The sequence below is a fragment of the Rhinopithecus bieti genome, unplaced genomic scaffold (assembly GCF_001698545.2).
Source record: "Rhinopithecus bieti isolate Rb0 unplaced genomic scaffold, ASM169854v2 scaffold_4544, whole genome shotgun sequence".
Taxonomy (NCBI): Eukaryota; Metazoa; Chordata; class Mammalia; order Primates; family Cercopithecidae; genus Rhinopithecus; species Rhinopithecus bieti.
Window position 1 is genome coordinate 59,896 of NW_016804383.1, and position 10,693 is coordinate 70,588.

At 51.3% G+C, this 10,693-nt stretch overlaps 1 protein-coding gene and 1 long non-coding RNA gene across 3 annotated transcripts; one reads left to right on the plus strand and one right to left on the minus strand.

The window, feature by feature from the left end:
• Nucleotides 1-5,684: 5,684 nt before the first annotated feature.
• On the minus strand, nt 5,685-8,238 carry LOC108526770 (uncharacterized). 2 transcript variants are annotated; one of them, XR_001884599.1, is made up of 4 exons: nt 8,017-8,181; nt 7,772-7,848; nt 6,864-7,005; nt 5,685-5,825 (listed from the first exon to the last, which is right to left on the minus strand). It is a non-coding gene; the product is annotated as an uncharacterized LOC108526770 (long non-coding RNA). The 2 variants fall into 2 exon arrangements; XR_001884598.1 differs by lacking the exon at nt 5,685-5,825 and having other exon boundaries at nt 6,514-7,005; nt 8,017-8,238.
• A 24-nt stretch (nt 8,239-8,262) lies between these two features.
• Nucleotides 8,263-10,180, plus strand: RAMP2 (receptor activity modifying protein 2). The gene is made up of 4 exons (XM_017867642.1): nt 8,263-8,495; nt 8,964-9,029; nt 9,491-9,599; nt 9,734-10,180. Exons 1-4 carry the CDS (start codon nt 8,399-8,401, stop codon nt 9,987-9,989), a joined length of 528 nt encoding a protein of 175 aa, XP_017723131.1. The 5' UTR covers nt 8,263-8,398; the 3' UTR covers nt 9,990-10,180.
• The last annotated feature ends 513 nt before the right edge of the window (nt 10,181-10,693 follow it).

Genomic DNA, 10,693 nt, shown 5'->3' on the forward strand with positions numbered 1-10,693 from the left:
AAAAAAAAAAAAAAAAAGTAAAACAAAATTCTGCATTTTTTAAAAACTTGATAAAAAATAGTATTTCAAATTGTACAGTCACCAGAAGTACACAGTTATCAAAAATGCACACACTTCATTTGGCATTTCCAGCACCTTCAGCTCGCTGTGCCTGGTCTGTTTTGGCATCTCCATTTTCTGCAGGGTTATTCCCCTCCTTGTCAACATCACCTTTTCCCTTTTTCCCTTTGGGTACCTTCTCTCCCTTCTTTGCAGGGGCCTTTTTAGGCTTGGGGTGTGGCTTTGGAGGAGCAAAGTTTAGTAGACAACCTCGCAGATCTTCTCTGTGATTTGTCCTTCACCTTGGCTTTATCTCCTTTAGCATCCCCTTCAGCCTTTGTCTTGGGCATGGTGGTGGCAGCGATGGTGGCAGGATGTAGGCGCTGGACGCAGGATGCAACAGCAGGCACGCGGGCTTTGGTCGGTCTGGGGGTTGTTTTCACCTCTTCTTCACACTGCTCCAACTTTTTTTTTTTTTTTTTTGAGACCGAGTCTCACTCTGTCACCCAGTCTGGAGTGCAGTGGCACTATCTTGGCTCACTGCAACCTCCACCTCCCAGGTTCAAGCGATTCTCCTGCCTCAGCCTCCCAAGTAGCTGGGATTACAGGCATGTGCCACCACGCCCGGCTAATTTTTGTATTTTCAGTAGAGATGGGATTTCACCAGGTTGGCCAGGCTGGTCTCCAACTCCTGACCTCAGGTGATCCACCTGCCTCGGCCTCCCAAAGTGTTGGGATTACAGGCGTGAGCCACCGCGCACGGTCTGTTTGTTCATTTTTGATACAGGGTTTTGCTCTGCTGCTCAGGCTGGAGTACAATGGCATGATCATGGCTCACTGCAGCCTCAACTTCTGGGCTCAAACAATCCTCCCACCTCAGCCTCTCAAGTAGCTGGGACTACAGGCACACACCACAAGGCCCAGATAATTTTTTGTAGAGACAGGGTCTCCCTATATTGCCTAGGCTGGTCTCAAACTCCCGGGCTTAAGCAATCATCCTCCCACCTCAGCCTCCCAAACTGCTGGGATTACAGGAGTGAGCCACCATGCCTGGCCCTTATTTAACCTTTGAGCCTCAGTTTCCTTGTCTGTAAAGTAAGTTGCTATGATATGTAATTTAATAGTTCAGTTTTAAATAAAACAATTTGTATGATGCATTGAGCGTATCAGCATATTGCCTGTCATCTTCAAGGCTTGGAAAACAAACGTGAGTAACCTGTGTTATGCAGTATCCAGGCTCCTGGTGTGCCAGGATGGGGTAGAAGGGTTCCTGGGGAGGGTTTCATAGGATAATCCTAATGAATGGAGGGAGAAAGCAATCCTGGCATCTGGCATTGGGTCCTACAGCAGCCATGAGTCAGCCCCAGGTGCTAAGGGACTAGCTGTGTTCTCAGCACTGCTGGGTGTGTGCTATGGGTCACTTGGCCACGGTCCTTGACAGTCACGCTGCCTGAGCATCATTCTTGTAAATCTGGCCTGGGTTCTTTTGAAAAAACAGCCTCCACCATGTGATGTCATTGTCCAGCCAGGGTTGGAGAAGGAAGGAGGAGGAGGGTGTGTGCACACACTCTGGGGATCTTCCTATTTGTGGAGGAGTCAATTTGGTCCTGGAAGAAACTCTCTATCCTTCTCTCCTCCTTTCCAGACCCAGTAAGAAATTGGTATTCTGATGTGGAGTGAGAGGAGGTGATAAATCATAATGGCTAAGACATGAACTTTAGCATCAAGCTATCCTGGGTTTAAATCCTGGCTCTGCCAATTACTAGCTCTGGGACTGTAAACTTTCTCCTCCTGTTTCCCCATTTCACACATGGAGAAGATAATTCTGATGTTATAGTGGTGTGGCTTTAAGACATACATACAAAGCTTTCAGCACATGTGTCAGTAGACACACTATGCAGCCTAGAGTAAGTGCTTAATAAATGGTAGTGACTGTTAGGTCCCCAGCAGTTGATGAGTAATATGACTTGATCAATTTCTCTGGAAGGACCTCGTCTTCTCCAGTGGTTTTTTTTTTTTTTTCCTTCAGACAGAGTTTCACTCTTGTTGCCCAGGCTGGAGTGCAGTGGCACAATCTCAGCTCACTGCAACCTCTGCCTTTCGGGTTCAAGCGATTCTCCTGCCTCAGCCTCCCAAGTAGCTGGATTACAGGCAGGCACCACCATGCCCAGAGAATTTTTTGTAGTTTTAGTAGAGACAAGGTTTCACCATGTTTGTCTGGCTGGTCTCGAACTCCTGCCCTCAGGTGATCCATTTGCCTTGGCCTCCCAAAGTGCTGGGATGACAGGCATGATCCACCGCACCCAGCCCAATGACTACTTTTCCCCCTGAAAGGTAGTCAGGCCCCTCCCAGGTGTGCCATCATTCTGGAGATGAGGAGGCTAGGGAGAGGTGGAGTAGTTGTATCACCAATCCTTTGTCTTCCCTTCCTTAGCTGGCTCCCTGGCTATGGCTCCTCTACTTCTCCCTGCTGTCTCCCTGCCCTCTCAAGAAGTCTGTCTCCTCTCTCTAGTTAGGAAGGATCAGCCTCTGCCAGCCAGGACTTCTGGCTTCCCCAATCCTGACTCTTTCTCACATCTTCTCTTGTGCTCTGCTCTTCATTTTGCAGACAGCTGGGGGAGAGGCCAGCATGTGTGAATGACTGTGCACCATAGAGATGTTTATTGCAGGATGCTCCACATATAATTTCAAGGTGTAGAAGGCCCTAGCACTTTTTACTTCCTCCTGGGTGGCTCTGGATTTGTGTGTGTGGTGGGGGTGGAGGTTGAAGATTAAAGATGCCACTCTTTCCAAGGGGCAAGTCACCTTTTGCCCTGCTCCAGGCAGGATGACCCTTGGCCTGTAACAAGAAGGGAAGTGGCAGTAGGACAGTAGTAGGATTCCTGCTCATGAGGAATTAACCTACACTGGGGCCAGAAGTCTCAGGACAATGTCCAGCTGAATGAGAACCAGATCCCTCTCTTTCCAAGCCCTTGGTGGTGGGGGGCAGAGGAATAAGGAAATGTGTAAGAAACTTAAAAACCAGATTTACGGCTGGGCGCAGTAGCTCACGCCTGTAATCCCAGCACTTTGGGAGGCCGAGGCAGGTAGATCACCTGAGGTCAGGAGTTGGAGACCAACCTGACCAACATGGTGAAACCCTGTCTCTGCTAAAAGTACAAAAATTAGCCAGGCATGGTGGTGGGCACCTGTAGTCCCAGCTACTTGGGAGGCTGAGGCAGGAGAATCACTTGAACCCGGGAGACGGAGGTTGCAGTGAGTCGAGAGAGCACCATTGCACTTCAGCTTGGGCAACAAGAACAAAACTCTGTCTCAAAAACAAACAACAACAAAAAACAAACAAACTAGATTTCCAGGCCAGGAATGGTGGCTCACGCCTGTAATCCCAGAATTTTGGCAGGCCAAGGTGGGCAGATCACTTGAGGTCAGGAGTTTGAGATAAACCTGGCCCACATGGTGAAACCCTATCTCCAGTAAAAATACAAAAATTAGCTGGGCCTTGTAGGGGGCATCTGTAATCCCAGCTACTTAGGAGGCTAAGGCAGGAGAATTGCTTGAACCTGGGAGGCGGAGGTTGCAGTGAGCTGAGATCACACCACTGTACTCCAGCCTGGGCAACAGAGCAAGACTCCATCTCAAAATAATTTATTATTATAAATAAATAAATAAATACCCTAGATTTCACTGGACATAAGGGGGAAAAAAGACTAAAGGCAATACTACGTACAGTTAAAAAGAAAGAGGCATATATACATATGTAGTATCATGGAAAGATATCCAAGACATATTACTAAGTCTTCTTTCCTTTCATTCCTTTTTCCACTTTCCCTTCCTCTTCCCCTTCCCTTCCTTTCTTTCTTCTTTTTCTATTTGGAGACAAGGTCTCACTCTGTAGCCCATGCTGGAGTGCAGTGGCATGATCATGGCTCACTGCAGCCTTGAAATTCTGGGCTCAAGGGATCCTCCTATCTCAGCTTGCTGTGTAGCTGAGACTACAGGCATGCGCCACCAAGTCTGGCTAATTTATTTTATTTTATTTATTTTATTTTATTTTATTTTATTTATTTTTTTTTTTGAGACAGAGTCTTGCTCTGCCCAGGCTGGAGTGCAGTGGCCGGATCTCAGCTCACTGCAAGCTCCGCCTCCCGGGTTTACACCATTCTCCTGCCTCAGCCTCCCGAGTAGCTGGGACTACAAGCGCCCGCCACCTCGCCCGGCTAGTTTTTTGTATTTTTTAGTAGAGACGGGGTTTCACCAGGTTAGCCAGGATGGTCTCGATCTCCTGACCTCGTGATCCGCCCGTCTCGGCCTCCCAAAGTGCTGTATTTTTATTTTTTGTAGAGACAGCGTCTTGCCATGTTGCTCAGGCTGGTCTTGAACTCCTGACTTCAAGTGATCCTCCTGCCTTGGTCTCCCAAAGTGTTGGATTTACAGGTGTGAGACACTGTGCCTGGCTTCTTTATTATTATTACTATTATTATTTTAGACAGAGTCTCGCTATATTACCCAGGTTATTCTCCAATTCCTGGGCTCAAGTTCCTGCTTCAGGCTCCCGAGTAACTGGGACTACAGGCATGAGCTGAGTACCCAGCAAGAGTGTTACGTTTTTTAAAAGTCACTGAGGCTGCGAACAGTGGCTTATGCCTGTAATCCCAGCATTTTAGGAGGCCAAGACAGGTGGATCCCTTGAGGTCAGGAGTTCAAGACAAACCTGGCCAACCTGGTGAAACCCCGTCTCTACTAAAACACAAAAATTAGCTGGATGTGGTGGCGTGCACCTGTAATCTCAGCTGCTCAGGAGGCTAAGGCAGGAAAATGACCTAACCTGGGAAGTGAAGGTTGCAGTGAGCCGAGATTGCGCCACTGCACTCCAGCCTGGGCAACAGAGTGAGACTCCATCTCAAGAAAAAAAAAAAGTCACTGAATAATAGGAGTATAAAATCCCATTTATGCTTTTCTTTAAAAAAAAATCCAAAGTATGTGGGAAATGAGATAGGAGTGGGGATACAAAGTTTTCTGTGTTAAATATTTTGCAACTAGTATATACTTATATATTATTTGCAATTTAAAAAGTGTATTTTTTAATAGCAAAAACAGAAAGGGGCTTAGAAAGGGAAGGTAAGGGCCCTCAGCAGTGGAAAACAGGGGACTTCCCATGACAAAACCAGCTTCTGTTTCTAATACAGCCCTTCCTCCACCCATAGCTACAGATCATCAGATCGTGGGACTATCTCCTATGGCTACATGGAAAAGAAAGGTGAGGTCTCCTGTCCCTATTCATCTCCAAAGACCCCCAAAGTAAACCCTCAGTTACCAGGATGCTCTCAGAGGTCAATAAAAACATTCAAACATCCAACTGGCATGGAAATGTGGAAGAGGAAAATCAAAACGAGAGAAAATTCCCAGATTCTCCAACTAGACAGTTTGGACACCCGAGCTCAGGAATGACTACAATAAGCTCTCCTTTGGAGGTCTCAACATCATGATGCAAACTTAACCCCAATCCTAGTCTAAAAATAAAACTTCCTGAGGGCCAGGTGCGGTGGCTCATGCCTGGAATCCCAACACTTTAAGAGACTGAGGCAGGAAGATTGCTTGAAGCCAGGAGTTCGAGCGCAGCCTCGGCAACAAAGCAAGACCCCCTATCTACAAAAAATATGCCTGTTGTCCTAGCTACTTGGGAGACTGAAGCAGGAGGATCTCTTGAGCCCAGAAGCTCAAGACTGCAGCGTGCCATGAATTCTTCCACTGCACTCCAGTGTGGGCAACAGAGTGAGCCTCTGCTCCTAAAAAGTAAAGTAAGATAAAAATAAAATAGGAACTTCCTACCAAGCTATCTATATTTTCTTTTTTGATCTAAAGGCCATTTTACATATGAAAATCTTGAGCTCCAGGCCGGGCGTGGTGGCTCAAGCCTCTAATCCCAGCACTTTGGGAGGCCGAGACGGGCGGATCACAAGGTCAGGAGATCGAGACCATCCTGGCTAATACGGTGAAACCCCGTCTCTACTAAAGAATACAAAAAACTAGCCGGGCGATGAGGCGGGCGCCTGTAGTCCCAGCTACTTGGCAGGTGGAGGCAGGAGAATGGCGTGAACCTGGGAGGCGGAGCTTGCAGTGAGCTGAGATCCGGCCACTGCACTCCAACCTGGGGTACAGAGCGAGACTACGTCTCAAAAAAAAAAAAAAAAAAAAGAAAATCTTGAGCTCCAGAGATGTGAAATAACCTGTCCAAGTTACTTGCAGTAAGATAGAGGCAGAACCTACCTTCAGAATCCCCATCATTTTTAAATTTTATCCATTATCATTATGCCATATTCGTCTTTCTTTTTTTTTTTTTTCTTTCTTTTTTTGAAGACAGGGCACAATCACAGCTCTCTGCAGCCTCGATCTCTGGGGCTCAAGTGATCCTCCTGCCTCAGCCTGCCGAGTAGCTGGGACTACAGGTGCATATCACTATGCCAGGCTAATTTAAAATTTTTTTTTTTTTTTTTTTTTTTTTTGTAGAGACAGGGTTTCACTATGATGCCCAGGCTCTATTTTAAATCTAACATTTGCTTTTGTCCCCTTTAATCTTGACCCCAACCCTAGTCCTAACCCATAGTGAGCTCATGTGCTTCTGGCCCCAACCCAGTGAAAATGGCTTGTTTTGCTTTCTGCACCTCCTTGCTCCCTCCTCCCATCTTATCATCCAGAAATCTACCATGCTTCCTTCTTGAAAGGAGCAATCCTAGGCAGGCAGGAAGGACTAGATTTGGTTCCAGCCTGAAACATCCTGGAGACTGCCTGGCTCTTTTCTGAATCATTATAGAAATGATCCTTACCAGGAGGACTTTGGAGTTCACATCAAGCAGGCCATTGACTCTCTCCCACTGGATTCCTTGCAAAAGCAGCTTCTTGACCATAGAGGAGGACAACAGGTTATCTGCGCCCATGATCCAAGAGCTTGAGATCCTGAGATGAAGACTTCAAGAGAGATCATGACAGATAATTTGTGGTGGGCAGCAATCAGTAAACTGGGAAAACAGCAGCAGCTGAGTCCAAAGGTCAGCGTCTGGGAGTAATTTAGGAAAGTTTGGTGCTGACAGCTGTGTCTGGGACTTGAACGTCATGGCCAAACCAGCTCTTGGGTTCCTCAGCTGCTTCAGAGTAATGAACCTCTGGCCCAGGACACAAGAGGCAGCTGTGGTGTGGCCGAAATCAGGGCCCCTGGAGGCCCAGGCTCAGCCTTGCTGCTTCTTTAACAGTGTGACCTTAGATAAGTCACTTAGGAAAAGAGGAAAGGAAACTAGCATTTATCGAGTGCAGTGCCCTTTCACAGCTGCCATCGTCACTGGTTGGTGAGGAAGGGAGTGTCCCTATTTTACACGAGAAGTCCTGAAGGTAAATGTGTCATTCAAGGCCCTATATCTGGGGAGTAGGAAGACAGAATTAGAATCCAGAGCCTTTGAATTCAAATCCCGGGCTGTTGGCCCTGAGCTTTAGCTTTTCGGTCTGTAAAATGGTGATACACTCACTAGGCACATGAAGTGGCACACTGAAGGTTCTAAAACCCCTCCCTTCTTTCTCCCAACCGTGGTCCTGAAGAACTGTGGCACCTTCTTCCTGGGAACATAGTCATCGTATTTTGTCCCCCCGCTCCCCACAACAGGTTTGTGGGGTCCAGGCCCCAGGAGGTGTCTGAAGGGAGGGTATTTGGACTTTGCTTTCCCCTCTACCCCACTCCGCAGACCTTTTCCCGACTCTGGAGGGCCGGCTCCCGCTTCTCCTCCCTGGTTTTGGCTGGCGGGCTGACATCAGCGGGTGTTCCTAGGGATAGGATAAGGAACCCTGAGCTGCCCGGCTCAGCTCCAGGCGCCCCTTGCCCCACAACCCAGGAGAGCCCTTTTGATGCAGCGGCGTCGAGAGGCCGCTGGAGCTCCCAGCCTCCTCCTTGTTCTCCAGGTCTAGGAGGGCAGCTTGCCGACCCCTACAGACCCGAAAGAGAGAGGGCGCGACTCGAATCCGGGGAGCGATCCTGGGAGACCCTGGAGAGTCCTGGGCGCCACGCAGCCGAGCCCCCGAAATAGATCCCGGTTCCGGGGTTCCGGGAGCTGTCCAGCCTCGCGGGGTGAGCTACGAGAGGGTGGGCCAACGCCGGCGAGGCGGAGGGAGCCGCGGGCGCCAGGCGCGGGTGCGGCAGCTACTCCCCCTCCAGCCTCTGGCCCCGGGCGTCGCCCCCGCCCCCCACGTGGCCGCCGCCGTCCCAGCCCCTCCGAGGAAGCGGCGCTGCTTCCTGCAGCTTGGGCTGGGGATATAGGCGCCCCCACACCCGGGCCCGGCTCAGCGCAGCCGCCGCTCCTCGCCTCCTAGCTGCACGATGGCCTGGCTCCGGGTGGAGCGCGCCGGCGGCCCGCGGCTCCCTAGGACCCGCGCCGGGCGGCCGGCAGCGCTCCGCCTCCTTCTCCTGCTGGGCGGTGAGCGCGGCGCCCCGAGGCCCGGGCGGGAGGCGCGGGAGGCCCCGGAGGGGAGAGGGGAGAGGGGCTGGATGGCCGAGGCCGGAACGGGCCCGGGGTGCGGGTGCGGACCGACGGACCGAGCAGCACTGGCCTTCGGACGGTCCCTGACCCCACCTCGGGGAGGGCGCAGCGCGAGCTGCTTCCCACCCGGGGAAAGCTGGGGTGCCGGCCCCGGCCCCGCGGAGAGGGCTTCGGAGGACAGGAGCTGGCCAGAGGTTAGGGGGGCTTTGGGCCTGGGTGTGAGTGACTAGGAGCTGGTGCCAGCCCCTCCCTCCTCGGCACTGAGGCGTCCGTGGGGGCTAGATTATTCCTCCTTTTTTTCCAAGGTAGCCCTGTTTACGGAGGGTCTCAGTCCCCCAACCCCGTCGCAGGCTCCACTGCCTGGGTCCCCGCTATGCTACCCTCCTCTCCCGTTTCTTCCCACAGCTGTCCTGAAGCCCCATGAGGCCCTGGCTCAGCCTCTTCCCACCACAGGCACAACGGGGTCAGAAGGTGGGTACCCGGGGTGTGGAAGGGTGGCCGAGGGCAAGGACGAGAGCAAGTTCAGTGGGGAGGGTCCCTTTCCCACAAGGCCTGCCCCACCCCAGCTGATGCCCCACTAAACTCCCCTCTGTTCTCTCTTGGGGTTCTTTGCGTCTTTCTCCCTGTCCTCCTACGTGCAGGTCGGCCCCTGCACAGCTCTGAGCTGCCCACCTCACAAGTGGGCTAGAAGACCCCAGGAAAAGGTGTATGTGGAAGTTCTTATCAGGCTGGGATGGAAAGTGCTTAGCACATGGAAGTCATTACATGATTCCTGAGCTGGGACTCTGTCCTCAGCCAGAATGTCTTGCTAGGGAAACTTTCTGAAGGGTTCCCACGTTTGAAGACAGGCGGTTCACCTTGCAAGCACCTGGGCAGGAGGGCTTGGAGGGAGGGGCAGGGGTGTGGTCATTGTGCAGCATCTGTACCTACAGAGGGGACGGTGAAGAACTATGAGACAGCTGTCCAATGTTGCTGGAATCATTATAAGGATCAAATGGATTCTATCGAAAAGGATTGGTGCGACTGGGCCATGATTAGCAGGTAGGGGCAGTGCTGTGAGGGTGGCTCAGGCCAGGGGGTGGGCCTGCTCATTGCAGGTAGACCTTGAGTGAGTGTGGGGCACTCCTCTCCCTGGGCCCACCCCCTCCCTCACTCAAGTCCTCTTCTGCCCCTAGGCCTTATAGCACCCTGCGAGATTGCCTGGAGCACTTTGCGGAGTTATTTGACCTGGGCTTCCCCAATCCCTTGGCAGAGAGGATCATCTTTGAGACTCACCAGATCCACTTTGCCAACTGCTCCCTGGTGCAACCCACCTTCTCCGACCCCCCAGAGGATGTACTCCTGGCCATGATCATAGCCCCCATCTGCCTCATCCCCTTCCTTATCACTCTTGTAGTATGGAGGAGTAAAGACAGTGAGGCCCAGGCCTAGGGAGCCATGAGCTTCTCTACAACCACCTTACTCCACTTCCCCACCCCAACCAGGCCTCCCTCCTCTCCTCTTACTCCCTTTTCTCATTCTCATCCCCACCACAGATCCCTGGATTGCTGGGAATGGAAGCCCAGTGGGGTCATGGCACAAGTTCTGTAATCTTCAAAATAAAACTTTTTTTGTACAATGTCCTTCTTCCCATTTCAGTGGAACCTGTGTCCTTCCCTGCCACTCCCATAGGCCCTCAGCTCTGGGTAGTAGAACTGGAAAAATCTGGATGGCCCATTGTTCTGTTCATTTCACCTGCCCCCCTGCTCCGTGCCTCCATGAAGGTCACACCCCTATATTCTTTCCTCCCAGGCGGGCCTTTCCTGCCCTTATCCAAACTCGGCTCCAGGAAACAAGCAGGAAGAGACTCCCTTCCGGTCTGGACAGCAGCTGGGGGCCTGCAACTGGGGAGGTGTGGGGGAAGGGGCAAAGGAAAAATCTCTGCTTGTGACTCCTGCAAGAGAAGCAGGAGGCTGCCCAGGAGCCCTGACTATTCCCCTTCTTTGTGCCTCAGTTTACTCCCAGGGCCTGAGAAGAGGAACCCTGACTAAGCAACAAGAATCCATTCCTAAGGACCTCACAACTGTGGGAGAAAGCAGTGGGGGCTTCCTTTACTAGGTTCACAACCCCCCTCCACGTCCCTTGCCCTCATCCTA